General features: G+C 42.6%; 1 protein-coding gene across 1 annotated transcript in view; it reads left to right on the forward strand.

The window, feature by feature from the left end:
- The window catches only part of LOC147726186 (sperm microtubule inner protein 6-like), an 86,310-nt gene extending 71,787 nt beyond the window's left edge, over positions 1–14,523 (forward strand). The window contains exon 3 of the mRNA XM_086962896.1: positions 14,421–14,523. Within this exon, the coding sequence (XP_086819022.1) occupies positions 14,421–14,523 (103 nt within the window). The remainder of the gene's footprint in view (positions 1–14,420) is intronic.
- Positions 14,524–19,063: the final 4,540 nt, after the last annotated feature.

The raw sequence follows: 19,063 nt of genomic DNA on the forward strand, positions 1-19,063 counted from the left end.
CAGCGTCCTGCACATTATAACTTCACCTCACGTCCTTCCTGCCCCTTCAAGTGCTGCATTGTCACACGCTGCACGGGTCCACAGAATCATGGCATGGCTCTTCTCCGACCGGGACCGGCCGGTTTACATCACACACACAGTTTGCCCCATGTAGAAAAGCCTCTTGCAGGTAGGTAAATTTGCGTTTATTTGGTGTAAGCTACAGGGCGCTGGATGGGAGAAATCACCAAAGTTCCAAGCTGCCTGACGCGTTTCATGCGCAACCGCATTTCATCAGAGGCATCGATTAGTCACTGCATTCAGCTTTCATATTCATAAATTGCAACCACCTGCTCCTATGGGCGTAGGCTCACCCCGAGCATGCTGGTCTAAGTAGTTTAAATTGTCTTTCTCCATTGAGTCGCTTGCAGTAGTGAAACAATATCCATCTTTAAAAAAACCACTGTGGGCTGGGAAAACATCACCTTGACAGCGTCCTGCACATTATAACTTCACCTCACGTCCTTCCTGCCCCTTCAAGTGCTGCATTGTCACACGCTGCACGGGTCCACAGAATCATGGCATGGCTCTTCTCCGACCGGGACCGGCCGGTTTACATCACACACACAGTTTGCCCCATGTAGAAAAGCCTCTTGCAGGTAGGTAAATTTGCGTTTATTTGGTGTAAGCTACAGGGCGCTGGATGGGAGAAATCACCAAAGTTCCAAGCTGCCTGACGCGTTTCATGCGCAACCGCATTTCATCAGAGGCATCGATTAGTCACTGCATTCAGCTTTCATATTCATAAATTGCAACCACCTGCTCCTATGGGCGTAGGCTCACCCCGAGCATGCTGGTCTAAGTAGTTTAAATTGTCTTTCTCCATTGAGTCGCTTGCAGTAGTGAAACAATATCCATCTTTAAAAAAACCACTGTGGGCTGGGAAAACATCACCTTGACAGCGTCCTGCACATTATAACTTCACCTCACGTCCTTCCTGCCCCTTCAAGTGCTGCATTGTCACACGCTGCACGGGTCCACAGAATCATGGCATGGCTCTTCTCCGACCGGGACCGGCCGGTTTACATCACACACACAGTTTGCCCCATGTAGAAAAGCCTCTTGCAGGTAGGTAAATTTGCGTTTATTTGGTGTAAGCTACAGGGCGCTGGATGGGAGAAATCACCAAAGTTCCAAGCTGCCTGACGCGTTTCATGCGCAACCGCATTTCATCAGAGGCATCGATTAGTCACTGCATTCAGCTTTCATATTCATAAATTGCAACCACCTGCTCCTATGGGCGTAGGCTCACCCCGAGCATGCTGGTCTAAGTAGTTTAAATTGTCTTTCTCCATTGAGTCGCTTGCAGTAGTGAAACAATATCCATCTTTAAAAAAACCACTGTGGGCTGGGAAAACATCACCTTGACAGCGTCCTGCACATTATAACTTCACCTCACGTCCTTCCTGCCCCTTCAAGTGCTGCATTGTCACACGCTGCACGGGTCCACAGAATCATGGCATGGCTCTTCTCCGACCGGGACCGGCCGGTTTACATCACACACACAGTTTGCCCCATGTAGAAAAGCCTCTTGCAGGTAGGTAAATTTGCGTTTATTTGGTGTAAGCTACAGGGCGCTGGATGGGAGAAATCACCAAAGTTCCAAGCTGCCTGACGCGTTTCATGCGCAACCGCATTTCATCAGAGGCATCGATTAGTCACTGCATTCAGCTTTCATATTCATAAATTGCAACCACCTGCTCCTATGGGCGTAGGCTCACCCCGAGCATGCTGGTCTAAGTAGTTTAAATTGTCTTTCTCCATTGAGTCGCTTGCAGTAGTGAAACAATATCCATCTTTAAAAAAACCACTGTGGGCTGGGAAAACATCACCTTGACAGCGTCCTGCACATTATAACTTCACCTCACGTCCTTCCTGCCCCTTCAAGTGCTGCATTGTCACACGCTGCACGGGTCCACAGAATCATGGCATGGCTCTTCTCCGACCGGGACCGGCCGGTTTACATCACACACACAGTTTGCCCCATGTAGAAAAGCCTCTTGCAGGTAGGTAAATTTGCGTTTATTTGGTGTAAGCTACAGGGCGCTGGATGGGAGAAATCACCAAAGTTCCAAGCTGCCTGACGCGTTTCATGCGCAACCGCATTTCATCAGAGGCATCGATTAGTCACTGCATTCAGCTTTCATATTCATAAATTGCAACCACCTGCTCCTATGGGCGTACAAAGGGCAACAGGCGCAGAGATCTCTGCGCCTGTTGCCCTTTGAAAAGAAAGAAATAAAAAGGATTGCTGTTTAAATCCAAGTTGGCTGTGCGACCCGTTGTTTTCCCTGTTGGGAAGAAGTTCTGGTGAGATATATATATATATATATATATATCTGTGAAAAACTACTCCGTGTAGAGAAGAAGCAGGAAGCCACATCGGGGATTCTCTCAGAAGCTTTTATTGGTACCACAGGCATGATGCATTTCGGCGTATCGTGTTGCCTTCCTCAGATGCCGTAAGTATCCCAGCTCTGCTCCACCCACACCTATGCATACAGTGATGTGCTCCCATTGGTTGAGCTGGTCACCCCCACGTTTGGATGCTGACACGCCTTCTGTAGTTGCTGGATTTCACTACAGGTCCCAGAGTTCACCTGGATGGGAGCGTGAAATCGCGGGGGAAGCTGTAAGTATGTCCAATTCAATTTGGCATTAGGAAACCAGGGAGGGTGTGGTGAAATCAGTGATTGTCCGTGGAATGAATTGCGGTCCCCAGGCTTCCTCGAGTCCCCGTTGAGCGTTCCAGCCTCTATGTAGATGTCAGGCGGGCTGTGGGCTGAGATGCAATGATTCCCAGTCCCTCTTACAGTGTCGAGCTGCTCCTGGCAGCAGCCCTGTCCTTGATCCACACTTCGAGGCGAGCCAGAGCTACCAAAACTTGGTGTGAACGAGATTAGCTGCAGCAGCTGTCCCAGCTATGCTCCGGCCTCTCAAATGGAACTGGGCCTCCAAAACACGCAACTGGGAAGCGTGTAAATGTCTGTGAAAAACTACTCCGTGTAGAGAAGAAGCAGGAAGCCACATCGGGGATTCTCTCAGAAGCTTTTATTGGTATATATATATATATATATATATATATATATATATATATATATATATATATATATATATATATATATATATATATATATATATACACAATATAGAGTGTATAGCGCTGCAGCATCACGCTTCATGGCCGGAGTGACAAAGAAAGTGCCTACCAACTAATTGAAGGAGACAGTCTAACGCTGCAAGCAAAAAATCCAGTCCAGATGGGCTGTCCCAAAAGAAGAAAAGAATTTTCTTATCTGCGCACTCCCTTATTTAGTACATTTATACTCAAATTCATACAATGTTAGGGTAATGTTAGTGTGCTTCTTGGTTGAAAGGTAGCCAACCTGAAAGTAACAAAAGAACCTCTGGTGGAAAACTCCACTAGTTTACCAAGCGCACTACTGGGTATTAAAGTATAACCATAGTAACAATTGAAACCTTGTTGATTTAATTAATCAAAAATGGAGAAAACAAGATTGCTTCTTCAAAAACTATATATTTTTATGATCATTTGTATATAAATCTCATGTTCCGACAAGTCAGTCAGACATTTTGACAATTGCTAAGCATTTTTTACAGAAAAAACTAAATAGCAACAAAGTAAAGTTGACACAATAATTGTTCTGCTGAGCAATACTCTGATACATTAGAAATCACAGTTGAGAAGTAGGCCCAATGCATTTCGGGATGATTCCCTTCTTCAGGGGCACTGCAAAAATAAAACAATGTGTAAGTGTTTTGAAATTACAATCTGTGTATTTCAACTTAAAATACATTCAACTACTGTTTTGATGCGGGGGCAGTTCATGAGGTCCAACTTATGATTCACATCTTGACAGCTATACAACAATTGCATTGTGGACGTCCTATCCAGGTCTAAAAATCACGAATGCAAATAATGCTGATTGGGTTGAAAATTTGCTGATTGGGTTAAGACACTCTTATCCAAAGATTTTTAGAATAAATGATACTGACAGCACATTGTGTTGTATTCAAGTGTAGGGAGGCACAAGGTTCAGCATCGTGCTAAAAAAAGATGTTGCAATACTTTAAACGGTAACTCTTGTACTCACATTTCAACTGTTTAAAATCTCATTGTTATGGGAAGGTACTTCAGCCTCTTGAAAGCCTCTAATTCGATTCTTAGAGCTAAGGGCGTAAACAAAAACATATGTGTCTGTGAACCACTTCTGATCAATCGACCTCACTGACCAAACCGACCAATATATTCAAGCAACCTCTACTTACTTAGTATGATTACGAGCGCTGGCCAATAACTAACTGGTCTCTACGTGGGTGGTGTGTGCTCAATGGGATCAGACCTATGTGCGTTTGGTGTCTTCTTCACTTGGACGGGGAATCACTGCAGCAACATGATTCTCAATGCTATCTTTAACTGTGGTACAATAAATGAAACAGTGTGACAAATCCTCACCCTGAATAGTTTAAAAACGTCAAGAACTGCTAGATAAATAAAGACACAGTGGTTCTGACTGAGATTTATGATCTTGTTCTTAACACATGGTTAACTCAATGAACTACCCTGCCCGTTTTAGACCACTAACGAAATCATGTTCCATAAACCAAAACTCTAAGGGTAGCCACATTGTTTCAAAACACCTGGTAACTGCTTGCCCGCAAACCCTTTTGATGTTGTTTCTCCTTAACAGCGTAGTAATGCTAAGTATGTCATTAAATGCTTAACTCAAAGCATAAAACCATACGTTTCAACACTGCATAGTTTTGCTAGTTACATTATTATGCTAAACTCTTAACGTGATAACACTCACCTATGGAGAATACATCCTCACCAAAAATGGGCGCACCTTTCACCTCGAGTCTAAAAAAACAAGCGTATCTATTTTAAACACTTTTCAAGTCTCAACTAGCCGCTAACGTAGCTACTACAGCTTGCATCAACTCACCTCTCACTGCGGAGATTCTGGCCGTTCGTGTAGCTCACTCCACCACGGAAGATTGTGAAAAGTGTGGGAGACTTATTTATACCCGTTATCGACTAACATCCAAATGGGACTACATTGTATCCTCCTCTATCCCGCGCCCGCGTGACCATTATGGACAGAGTAGTAGGACCAAAAAACACGCGTCGGCCATCTTGAAGAAGTAAAAATCGAGAGCGACCTAACTGTTGCTACCAAGTGGACAGAGTAGTAGGACCACAAAACACGCGTCGGCCATCTTAGAGAAGTTAAAATCGAGAGCGACCTCACTGTTGCTACCGCTATGCGTAATCACTAATGTGCATCTCCGTGGACTTTTGTAAATAGAGTCACTATACAAGACAATTCCAAATTGTTGAAAAACGGAGTGTATTAAACCTGGTCACCGTTGTATGTATTATGTAATTTCTGTCAACCAACACTCTGCTGAATGTGAGTAGTGAACGGAGTGTAATACATGTGTCATAATTTCTGACCATTACTGAAAAAAGTATCTGTAAGAATTGATAAATACAATTGGACCTGGATAAGAATCCACAATCAATATACAATGTGAGCAACTTGTTGATAAGTGTTTCACTTGACCCAAAAACATATATAATGACATGATAGTGTTGGACATTATTCAACAGTCATGTATTAAAAAATTGTTATTCAAGCGATATATGAATTATTACTGTGCGTAGACCAAATCAAACACTGCTAGTACCTCATAATAAATAAACATTGTTTACAGTGGTGTATATCTGACAAGAGCAATCAAGTTGTAATACCATCATGAAAACAGATATTCATTTGAGCCAGGTATAAGATGTTCTTCCCCAAAATTGATATGTTTAACAGACAACATCCTATGAAGATCACACAACTATAAAAAACATTGCAGTTCAATCCTGTCATTAAGTCCGCTAGGGACCAAAGTCTGGAGAAACTTAGTCCACCAGGCCTCTCTCTGTGCTAAGTGTCTTGCATGATTGTGGTCTTGTTTTGCTGAAACAATTTCAAGAATGGTGAACCTAAGCTGTGCATTGGTGTGTTGATGTTCTAACCAATGTGTTGCAAAGTAGGACTTAGTAGACTTGGTTCTGAATGTGCTTTTATGTTCGGAAATGCGTATTTTGATTTTTCTTGAAGTTTTCCCAACGTAAAGCAAACCACAAGGGCATCTGATGGTGTAGATAACATTCGAACTATTGCAGTCTCCGTTGTATTTTAATGAAATGCTTTTCCCCGATTGTGGGTGGTAGATGGTATTCCCTGTTATTACATTATTGCAATGAACACAATTGTAACATTTACGCATTCCATTGAACAAAGGTTGATTTTCTGAAGCTGTTGCTTTCAGTATTTCTTTAAGATTCTTACTTCTTGTGTACGCGAACAAAGGTTCTTCATCGAATAGTCCCTTAAAATCAGGCTCTTGTCTTAACAATTCCCATCTGGATTTTATGATGTGTTTAATTGCTGGTGATTTCGATGAATATTTGGACACAAACACATGTCTGCTTGTCGTTTCTTTTAGTTTGCTGCTGAGTAACTCTTCACGGGGTTTAGTTTCAGTTTTACTCAGAGCTGTTGCCAAAACTTCTGTAGGGTAACCTCTTTGCTTGAATCTCTCTAACTGTTGTTGCAAAGCTTCTTGTAAATCAGCTTGATTGGAAGTTATCCGCTTCACTCTGAGCAATTGCGAGTACGGCAAATTGTTTTTCAATGAAGGCGGATGAAAGCTTGAGTACAACAATAAGTTGTTTCTATCAGTCGGTTTTGTGTACACTGATGTTTCCAATTTGTTCTCTCTTTGAGTTATCTGAACGTCCAAATAGTGAATATGTTGTCGGCTAATCTCATGCGTGAATTTAATCCTTTCGTGCTTATTGTTAAGTTCACCAATCAGCTGTTCTAGTAGAGCCTGTGAGCTTTTCCAGACTAGGAAAATATCATCTATGAATCTGATATAAAAAGCTAAGTTCATGGCCCAGTCATCCTGCTTGAAAATGTGTCTATCCTCAAATTGTGCCATAAAGGTATTTGCGTACGCTGGTGCGCCTGAAAAACCCATTGATGTTCCACTAACTTGAAGATAAAATTTATCTTGCCACTTCAGATAGCTATGTTGGAGACAAAATATCAGTAACTCCAAGATGAAAATCTTGTTGACTTCCAAATCCGGTAACTGTAGCAGAGCCCACTCGCTAGCTTCCACGCCTTCTTTAAGAGGAATCGATGTGTATAGTGATGTTACATCTATAGTTGACATAAGCCAGTCCGGATTGTACTTGCTCTGTACTTCTTGGAACAAGTTCAAAAAGTGAGTAGTGTCCTTAACGTAGCTGCGCCAATTTTGAACAAATTTCTGCAAGAAGTAATCAATTAGTTATCCCGATGGTGTGAAGATGGAATCGCAACCTGAAACTATTGGTTGAAAAGGTGGGTTGTTGAGACACTTGTGTACTTTCGGTAGCATGTAAAGTTTTGGTCTTCTCGGGTACTGTACTGTCAAAAACTTTCGCATTGGTGTTGTTATCCATCCCAATTCTTCTGCTTTATCCAAAATAGAACTTAGTGTCAACATGAAAGAATCAGTTGGATCTTTCTCCAATAGTAAATAAGTTGTTAAGTCTTCCAGATGTTCGTTCACTTTCTGCTCATAGAAACTCATGTCCATTACAACAAGAGCGCCACCCTTATCTGCCATTTGGAGCATAATTTGATCATCTGAACTCAATCTCCGGAGTATGTCCAACTCATCTTTTCTAAGATTTGCTCGCATCTTTGGGTGTAGATTGAGTTTGTTAAGATCATGGCGTATCAAAGATTCAAAAGTGTCCAAAAGTCTATGTGTCACTGGGGCCATGAACGTGCTTTTAGGTCTAAATTGTCTCATTTCCGTATCATCGATGTCTTGTTCCAGAGGTTGTACATCTGTTGTTGGTACTACATTAGTGAAGAAATGTTTTAATATCAAGTTGCGGAGAAACCGAAACACTGATACTTCAAGTTCTAGTTTGTTTGTATTATAGATTGGTATAAAAGATGTTCCTTTATTAAGTACCATTTCTTGAGCTCTAGTCAGTTGTCTGGAGGAAATGTTGATCACAAGGGTTTCCCCTTGCTTATCAGGCTCCGGGCTTCCGCTTCGCGATCCTTGGCTTCTTTCTCCTTCTCCTTTGTTTCTTTTTCTTTCTCCTTTTCTTTGACTCCTCCTTGTTTTTTTTGGAGGTCTGGAGGTCTCCCTCCTCCCTGAGCCTTGTCTAAAAAAGGAGTAGATGTTGTTGTCGCACTTGCTCCTTCTCCTGTCCCTGATGTTGTCGGTTCTTGTCTCAATGCCAGTGGCTGTCTTGCTGGATCCATATCATTTTCTGAAACTATAGATTCCTGTGAGGATGAGGCAGGTTTTTGGAAAGGGCGCCTTTTTGCGTACACCTCTGCCCAGGTGTAAACCTCATTTAATTTATAATCTATAGTGTCTCTCCTAAATTTTCGCAATTTTCTTTCCTGGATTTCTTTGCCATAAGTATCAAGTTTAGAATTCAGATCCTCCAGTGTGAGTCTCCAGAAATCTGCCTCACATCGGTTAGACATGTCTGATTTAATGATGTTAATCTCTTCTTCCAGTTCCTTGATGGTTTTGGAGAGTTCTTCTATTAATAACAGGATTAAGTCCAATGAACATTTATTTAACACTGCTTGCCACTTTTCCATGAATCTCTTATTATATTGGAATCTATATAACAATGGTTTGATGGGCAGTCGTAATCCTCGCGGTATTCTTTGTACCTTGTGGTACTGGATCAGCGTCGAAGCGTGCAATCGTTGGCTCAAGGCTCTTTTAGCTATGAATTCCAACTGCTTGAGTTGTTGGGGTATAGAGCTGCCTTGCGCATCAAATGAAGGTGTCTCTTCAATAAGTGAATAAATACTTTGAAATTGGGTGTCTGTGTAAGTTCTTGTGTCTGCTCTATTCTCAGTTAAATTAGATATACTCTCAAAAGACATTTTCAAGGGATGTTTAAAAAAGAAATTGTCGGGGTGCTGCAATTAAGTATAAGTGGCAACAAAGTTAAGAAAAGAATTTTCTTATCTGCGCACTCCCTTATTTAGTACATTTATACTCAAATTCATACAATGTTAGGGTAATGTTAGTGTGCTTCTTGGTTGAAAGGTAGCCAACCTGAAAGTAACAAAAGAACCTCTGGTGGAAAACTCCACTAGTTTACCAAGCGCACTACTGGGTATTAAAGTATAACCATAGTAACAATTGAAACCTTGTTGATTTAATTAATCAAAAATGGAGAAAACAAGATTGCTTCTTCAAAAACTATATATTTTTATGATCATTTGTATATAAATCTCATGTTCCGACAAGTCAGTCAGACATTTTGACAATTGCTAAGCATTTTTTACAGAAAAAACTAAATAGCAACAAAGTAAAGTTGACACAATAATTGTTCTGCTGAGCAATACTCTGATACATTAGAAATCACAGTTGAGAAGTAGGCCCAATGCATTTCGGGATGATTCCCTTCTTCAGGGGCACTGCAAAAATAAAACAATGTGTAAGTGTTTTGAAATTACAATCTGTGTATTTCAACTTAAAATACATTCAACTACTGTTTTGATGCGGGGCAGTTCATGAGGTCCAACTTATGATTCACATCTTGACAGCTATACAACAATTGCATTGTGGACGTCCTATCCAGGTCTAAAAATCACGAATGCAAATAATGCTGATTGGGTTGAAAATTTGCTGATTGGGTTAAGACACTCTTATCCAAAGATTTTTAGAATAAATGATACTGACAGCACATTGTGTTGTATTCAAGTGTAGGGAGGCACAAGGTTCAGCATCGTGCTAAAAAAAGATGTTGCAATACTTTAAACGGTAACTCTTGTACTCGCATTTCAACTGTTTAAAATCTCATTGTTATGGGAAGGTACTTCAGCCTCTTGAAAGCCTCTAATTCGATTCTTAGAGCTAAGGGCGTAAACAAAAACATATGTGTCTGTGAACCACTTCTGATCAATCGACCTCACTGACCAAACCGACCAATATATTCAAGCAACCTCTACTTACTTAGTATGATTACGAGCGCTGGCCAATAACTAACTGGTCTCTACGTGGGTGGTGTGTGCTCAATGGGATCAGACCTATGTGCGTTTGGCGTCTTCTTCACTTGGACGGGGAATCACTGCAGCAACATGATTCTCAATGCTATCTTTAACTGTGGTACAATAAATGAAACAGTGTGACAAATCCTCACCCTGAATAGTTTAAAAACGTCAAGAACTGCTAGATAAATAAAGACACAGTGGTTCTGACTGAGATTTATGATCTTGTTCTTAACACATGGTTAACTCAATAAACTACCCTGCCCGTTTTAGACCACTAACGAAATCATGTTCCATAAACCAAAACTCTAAGGGTAACTCAATAAACTACCCTGCCCGTTTTAGACCACTAACGAAATCATGTTCCATAAACCAAAACTCTAAGGGTAGCCACATTGTTTCAAAACACCTGGTAACTGCTTGCCCGCAAACCCTTTTGATGTTGTTTCTCCTTAACAGCGTAGTAATGCTGAGTATGTCATTAAATGCTTAACTCAAAGCATAAAACCATACGTTTCAACACTGCATAGTTTTGCTAGTTACATTATTATGCTAAACTCTTAACGTGATAACACTCACCTATGGAGAATACATCCTCACCAAAAATGGGCGCACCTTTCACCTCGAGTCTAAAAAAACAAGCGTATCTATTTTAAACACTTTTCAAGTCTCAACTAGCCGCTAACGTAGCTACTACAGCTTGCATCAACTCACCTCTCACTGCGGAGATTCTGGCCGTTCGTGTAGCTCACTCCACCACGGAAGATTGTGAAAAGTGTGGGAGACTTATTTATACCCGTTATCGACTAACATCCAAATGGGACTACATTGTATCCTCCTCTATCCCGCGCCCGCGTGACCATTATGGACAGAGTAGTAGGACCAAAAAACACGCGTCGGCCATCTTGAAGAAGTAAAAATCGAGAGCGACCTAACTGTTGCTACCAAGTGGACAGAGTAGTAGGACCACAAAACACGCGTCGGCCATCTTAGAGAAGTTAAAATCGAGAGCGACCTCACTGTTGCTACCGCTATGCGTAATCACTAATGTGCATCTCCGTGGACTTTTGTAAATAGAGTCACTATACAAGACAATTCCAAATTGTTGAAAAACGGAGTGTATTAAACCTGGTCACCGTTGTATGTATTATGTAATTTCTGTCAACCAACACTCTGCTGAATGTGAGTAGTGAACGGAGTGTAATACATGTGTCATAATTTCTGACCATTACTGAAAAAAGTATCTGTAAGAATTGATAAATACAATTGGACCTGGATAAGAATCCACAATCAATATACAATGTGAGCAACTTGTTGATAAGTGTTTCACTTGACCCAAAAACATATATAATGACATGATAGCGTTGGACATTATTCAACAGTCATGTATTAAAAAATTGTTATTCAAGCGATATATGAAATATTACTGTGCGTAGACCAAATCAAACACTGCTAGTACCTCATAATAAATAAACATTGTTTACAGTGGTGTATATCTGACAAGAGCAATCAAGTTGTAATACCATCATGAAAACAGATATTCATTTGAGCCAGGTATAAGATGTTCTTCGCCAAAATTGATAAGTTTAACAGACAACATCCTATGAAGATCACACAACTATAAAAAACATTGCAGTTCAATCCTGTCATTAAGTCCGCTAGGGACCAAAGTCTGGAGAAACTTAGTCCACCAGGCCTCTCTCTGTGCTAAGTGTCTTGCATGATTGTGGTCTTGTTTTGCTGAAACAATTTCAAGAATGGTGAACCTAAGCTGTGCATTGGTGTGTTGATGTTCTAACCAATGTGTTGCAAAGTAGGACTTAGTAGACTTGGTTATGAATGTGCTTTTATGTTCGGAAATGCGTATTTTGATTTTTCTTGAAGTTTTCCCAACGTAAAGCAAACCACAAGGGCATCTGATGGGGTAGATAACATTCGAACTATTGCAGTCTCCGTTGTATTTTAATGAAATGCTTTTCCCCGATTGTGGGTGGTAGATGGTATTCCCTGTTATTACATTATTGCAATGAACACAATTGTAACATTTACGCATTCCATTGAACAAAGGTTGATTTTCTGAAGCTGTTGCTTTCAGTATTTCTTTAAGATTCTTACTTCTTGTGTACGCGAACAAAGGTTCTTCATCGAATAGTCCCTTAAAATCAGGCTCTTGTCTTAACAATTCCCATCTGGATTTTATGATGTGTTTAATTGCTGGTGATTTCGATGAATATTTGGACACAAACACATGTCTGCTTGTCGTTTCTTTTAGTTTGCTGCTGAGTAACTCTTCACGGGGTTTAGTTTCAGTTTTACTCAGAGCTGTTGCCAAAACTTCTGTAGGGTAACCTCTTTGCTTGAATCTCTCTAACTGTTGTTGCAAAGCTTCTTGTAAATCAGCTTGATTGGAAGTTATCCGCTTCACTCTGAGCAATTGCGAGTACGGCAAATTGTTTTTCAATGAAGGCGGATGAAAGCTTGAGTACAACAATAAGTTGTTTCTATCAGTCGGTTTTGTGTACACTGATGTTTCCAATTTGTTCTCTCTTTGAGTTATCTGAACGTCCAAATAGTGAATATGTTGTCGGCTAATCTCATGCGTGAATTTAATCCTTTCGTGCTTATTGTTAAGTTCACCAATCAGCTGTTCTAGTAGAGCCTGTGAGCTTTTCCAGACTAGGAAAATATCATCTATGAATCTGATATAAAAAGCTAAGTTCATGGCCCAGTCATCCTGCTTGAAAATGTGTCTATCCTCAAATTGTGCCATAAAGGTATTTGCGTACGCTGGTGCGCCTGAAAAACCCATTGATGTTCCACTAACTTGAAGATAAAATGTATCTTGCCACTTCAGATAGCTATGTTGGAGACAAAATATCAGTAACTCCAAGATGAAAATCTTGTTGACTTCCAAATCCGGTAACTGTAGCAGAGCCCACTCGCTAGCTTCCACGCCTTCTTTAAGAGGAATCGATGTGTATAGTGATGTTACATCTATAGTGCACATAAGCCAGTCCGGATTGTACTTGCTCTGTACTTCTTGGAACAAGTTCAAAAAGTGAGTAGTGTCCTTAACGTAGCTGCGCCAATTTTGAACAAATTTCTGCAAGAAGTAATCAATTAGTTGTCCCGATGGTGTGAAGATGGAATCGCAACCTGAAACTCCCAAAAGAAGACAGGGTGGTAACAAAGAAGCCTCGTTTTCAATCGGAGACCAGCGTTTAGCATAAACAATGATGCCAGCCAATGAGAATGATGGGCGGGGCTTCAACTCCAATTCTCAAATCTGCTCGATTACAAAAAGACTTGAAGAGCAAGCAGCGCATGCGCGCTGCAACGCAGGTTTGCAATACCTAAAAAGCTGAATGTAGAGCTGAAATGCAGACAGCCAGAAATATTTGTCTGAAAAATGAACTGCTGAGTAACCCTATCTTGGAGAACAAACATGCCTTTGACAATTGACACCACCCTGTCTCTTCATAGATACACCCTCGAGTGCAGAGCAGGCCTTTCTATGCTGAATTCATTCTAAAGTGAATTCAGTATTTTTAAATGTACTGTTTTCACGAGAACATGCCTGGTGCCCCGGTTTTAGGGAGCCCAAATATTATTTATGTGATGGTTGAATTCCTCTACCCCAGCTCTCCCAACCTCCACAAGAGCTATATTCAATAGCAGATCCTATGACAAACAAGTAAGATGTTAAAAGCATTCTTGTAAATCTCCAAATATGTCCATTTGTCATCTGTGAGCATGAACCGGCTTGATGAAGTCTATTCAGTTGAGGCTCAGGTACTTGTGCAAGTTGTTGGCAGCCAAACCATTGTTGGATCGATGCCACAAATCAAATCTTAAGAAAGCTGTAAATGTATATATCAAACTCAAGGAGCCAGAATCCAACGTATTATGCTATTGAAGGCTAACACAAAACAAATGTATTTGTATGTATACTTAGCATGCACGCAAAAAGAGACCCATAAACTATACTACAAAGTAAATGAATTTGAAACAGACCCATCAGAAGGGGAGGGAAGAGGGGTCATCATTTTCATATTTCATTATTGCACTTTTTCAGGGTACCGTGTTCATTTATTTATAGATTTTGAGGCAAGTTTGTTCTTGTTATTTAATTTGTAAAACGGTCTTTGGGGGCCCTGATAGAGAATGTTGACCCAGGCCCCACAAAACTATCTGACCTGTCTGATTTAAAGTACAAAATGTACAAAATGGTAAACGAACGAATTAAACTTTTTTTTTCTTTTTTTGCAGAAGTTGGGACACAGGGACCTTTAAGGAAGTTAAGCCCCCTGAAAGAAACTACTACATCATAGATCCTGAGTTTGTATCAGAGTCTGTGCATCATCTCTGTTAGAAAGTTTAATTAAAGGCAGTTGTGAGCATCACCCATGTGTGAGGTGTTTTTTTCAGTGGCAGCTGCATCAGAAGAGGATTGGTGAGTCGGGAGGGATGGAAAAAAATGGACCTGTCAACGCTGTCGCTGCCTCACCTCCGTCCTCAGTCTCATATTGGCTGCACCGGAATCACAAGGTTCCCAGACTCTCCCAGCCAATCACGATGCTGCATGGGCAGTGTCGTGATTGGTTTGAGCGGCCTGTTAAACTGCTCAGGCAATGCCTGTGAGCCTGGGCATGTTCTCCACGCAGCTGTGCAACACAGACAGGTGGAGAACATACTAAGTGCACATGACAGTTTGGCCGGCCAAAGAGGGCCGACCAAACCGTCTTGGGCACTTAGGTTGTGCAAAAATCTCCTCCTTCCTCTGGTGACGGCGAGCCCAGCCCGCCCCGCCCTAACCTAGCTTTGAGTCGCACAGAAAAATAAAACGATAATAAGTTCTTGTCTTTTTATTTTTATTTTTTCGCCCTGCTCAGCGAGCAGTGGGGCAATGCTCCTCCGCCGTAGCAGAGGAGTTGCCACTGTTTTTTTCTGAGATCTAAGTGCTCTGCCAAATGCTCCACTTAAAATTTTTTTTTATCAGAATTGCCTTTTTAAGTTGAAGCCTTCCAGACTGCAGGGTTGTCTGGTTTGCTTACGGCTTCTTATGGGCATTCTGAAAGCTTTTTTTAGGCTGTTCAGCTTGGGTTCGTCCCTCCCGTGACTCTACTTTGTTTACAGTATCCTTTCTGTGGATAGGCCTGTAAATCTTGTCACATTTGTTCTGCATTCAAAGACAGAGGTCAAATGTCAGGATCTGTCTTCCTGGACGATTGGTGTTTACTTTTCTTACTCTGAGTTCAAACTGAGGGAATTTGTGGCAATGTGCGAGGAGAGGATATTTTTTCTAGCACACAACAAATATGAACTGTGCTGATATTTTCCGAATATGTCAGAATTAGGACAGTATGAATGAAGTACATTTTTTTGTAATTCTGAAGTTTGGTGGGAGCAAATATTTGAAAAAGATAAAAACACATCAACACACTAGGTGATGACATTTCCACACATTATCGTTTATGCGCAGTAAAACTGTATGTCTGGTAAATGTAATGTGTTGTTTGTAATGGCAGTGTTCTATCACACCATGCATACTACGCCATTCCATTTTACAGCTCCAGTCTACAACAATCTGCACCACTATATGCTCTTCCACACTACATCACATCACACCACTCCACTTTACGCCACTCCACTCCATTTTACCCCACTCCACTCCATGGTACACCACTCTACACCCCTCCATCTAAGACACTCTACAACATGCCACACCACTCTACTCTACACCCCTCCACTCCACAACACTGACCCCTCTCCACTCCAATCGTTACCCTACCTACCGCACTCCAATCTACCTCACTCCACCACAATCTACTCCACTCCATTCTAATCCAATCTACGCCATTCTACCCCACTCAAATCTGCCCAGCCCCACTCTAATCTACCCCACTCCAATCTAGCCCCCATTCTACCTCAGTCCACTTTACCCCATTCTGCCTCACTCCACTCTAACTCCAATCTTGCCCACTTCACTCCAATCGGCCCATTTCCACTCCACAATGATCCAATCTACCCCACTTTACTCCAATATACCCCTATCTACCACACTACAATCTACCCCACTCCACCCCAATCTACCCCACCCCACTCCAATCTACCCCACTCCACTCTACTTCAATCTACTCCACTTCAATCTACCCCACTTCATTCCTCCCCAATTTACTCCACTCAATCCAACCCAATCCTCCCCACTCCACTCCAATCTAACCCACTCCACTCAGCATCAATCTACTGCACCCCACTCAAATCTACCCAGTCCAGTATACCCCACTCCACTCCAATCTACCCCAATCCACCTCAATCCGATCTATTCTACAACAGCCCACTTCAACCCATTCCACCCTACTTCATTCTACCCTACTCCACCCACCCCAATCTACACCATTTCAAACTACCTCACTTCACTTCATCCTTATCTACCCAATCCAACTCGGATCTACTCCACTCCACTTCAATCTACCCCCTTTCTAGTACACTCCACTCTACCCTAATCTACCCAGATCCACTCTAACTCTAATCTAGCCCACTCCACTCCAATCTACCACATTCTACTCCACTGCGATCCAATCTACCCCAGTCCACTCTACTACAATCTAGCCCAATCTACCACACTCCAATCAACCCTACTCCACCCCAATCTATACCACTTTACCCCAGTCTACCCTACTTTATCCCAATCTACCCCACTCCAATCTACTCCACTCCACTCCAATCTATCCCCATCACTCCTCTCCAATCTACCTCCGTCCACTCAATGTAACACAATCAACCCCACTCCACTCAGCACCAGTATACCCCACTTCACTCAAATCTACCCCATCCCGCTCCAATTTACCCTAATCTACTACACTACAATCTACCCCAATCCAAGTGACGCCCGTTATTGCAGCAGCGTTACCGAGACGAGAGGGAGCCAGGACTCAGTGCCCCAGGGTGCCTCGCGCCCCTCCATCAGTGCCAGCCTCAGCACCTGCGCCAGGAGGTGCCACTATAAATTCCAGAGCGGGCTCCCACAGCGCGGACGCCCGTTATTCCAGCAGCCTTACCGGGATGAGAGGGGGCCAGGACTCAGTGCCCCAGGGTGCCTCGTGCCTCTCCACCAGCGCCAGCATCAGAACCTGCGCCAGGAGGCACCACTATAAAAACCAGAGCGGGCTCCCGCAGCGCGGGAGGCCTGTTATTCCAGCAGCCTTACCCAGACGAGAGGGGGCCAGGACTCAGTGCCCCGGGGTGCCTCGCGCCTCTCTACCAGCACCAGCATCATCACCTGTGTCAGGAAGCGCCACTATAAATTCCAGAGCGGGCTCCCGCACTGCTGGACGTGCCCGGGCAGCGCCTTGGCAAAGCCGGGGCCAAGGGCGGGCCGGTCCTTGCCCGTCATAGCCAGGAAGAGGCAGGGCAGGGCCACCCCTCTTACTCCCAAGGGCCCATTTCTCAGCGTCCTTCAAGAATCGGTAGAAAGGTACTGTGAACCATCCTCCACAACAGCCCCTGTGTTTGCTGTGAACAGTGCCCCCCATGTAGTTAGTTGGAACCGTTTTTTTTTTCTCTCAGTATACTCAACAGGACTTATCCTATATATTAATTTGTATTCTTGGATGACTGTACCCTATTGGACCTGTTTAACAGTTAATACTGGGCCAATATCCAATGTACCTTCTAAATGGTAATCTGCCTACATGCCTAACATAGCTGACTAAAAACCACGCAAGTCACATTTTGTCCTCTGGGCCGAGTTTCTGATAGCTTTCTGCGCCTTGCACACCAAGGACCATGCTCACTTGCCGGTTTGCTGCTAAATTTTTAATCCTGTCGCACTTTTGTCCTCGGGGGCCAGATCCTCTTAATATTAAGCGCCTTGCATTCTATGTTCTGTGTTTTTTATGCCCTATTGCTGCTACACTTACTCCCATGTTATACTTTTGTCCCTAGGGGCCAGTTTCTGTTAACATCTAGCGCCTGGCACTTTATGGTTTGTGTTTTCCATGCCCTCTTGCTGCTATACATATTCCCGTCTTGCACTTTTGACCATAGGGTTTAGATCCTGTTAGCTTCTAACACCTTGCACTTTACGGACTGTAGTTTTATGCCCTATTGCTGCTAAACCTACCCCCACGTTGTATTTTGTCTTCGGGGTTCCGACCCCATTTTTGCCTTTTGCATTTCGTACCTTGAGGACTGTGTTCATTTTCCCCTCTTGCTGTTATTCCAACATTTACGTTGCACTTCTGTCCTCTGAGGCCAAGGTTTTGCTTGGCTCTCGATCAGCTCCTAACTAGCAGTTTGGTGATTAGTCGACCAATCTGACCCTCGTGTCTATGACGGCTTTGGTTATGGGGGAAGTATGGTTGTGTATAAAAAAAAAAAACCTTCGGTGCTACTACCGGCCCCACTCCCCCAAACCTCAATTGACAGGATGCTTCAGAGAGCCATTGGGGTAGTATCAACAGAAATTGAGCTTACCGAGAGGTGACTATCTCTAACCCCAGAACTTTTATCCCCAGCCCACAGGGTCACTTATCTTAGCAGAATCTACCCTGGGCTCCACTCATAGTCTTTCAAAATCCCCACCCGGACAACACCTGATCTTGTCACCACCCATACATCCATCCCCAGTAAAACCGACAACTCGCAAAAGCAGAACAAATACCACACTGCCCAAAGTTACGAGGCGAAACCTGGTAATGGGGCAGGATCAAATTAAACTTCTAGCGCAGAAACTTGCCCCAGTAAGTGTGAACCAGTAAGATCACGAGGAGCGGTAGAGCCATCCTTAACCCCTTGCAGAAATCCTGATTGTCCTCCATGGGTGAGGAATTTGATAGTGGAACTTTAGATAAAGATGAGGGCCATTGTTAAGGAAGAGCTAGCGCTTCATCTCGGTAGCAATATTAGTA

This window comes from Lissotriton vulgaris, chromosome 3_1 (assembly GCF_964263255.1).
Source record: "Lissotriton vulgaris chromosome 3_1, aLisVul1.2, whole genome shotgun sequence".
NCBI lineage: Eukaryota > Metazoa > Chordata > Amphibia > Caudata > Salamandridae > Lissotriton > Lissotriton vulgaris.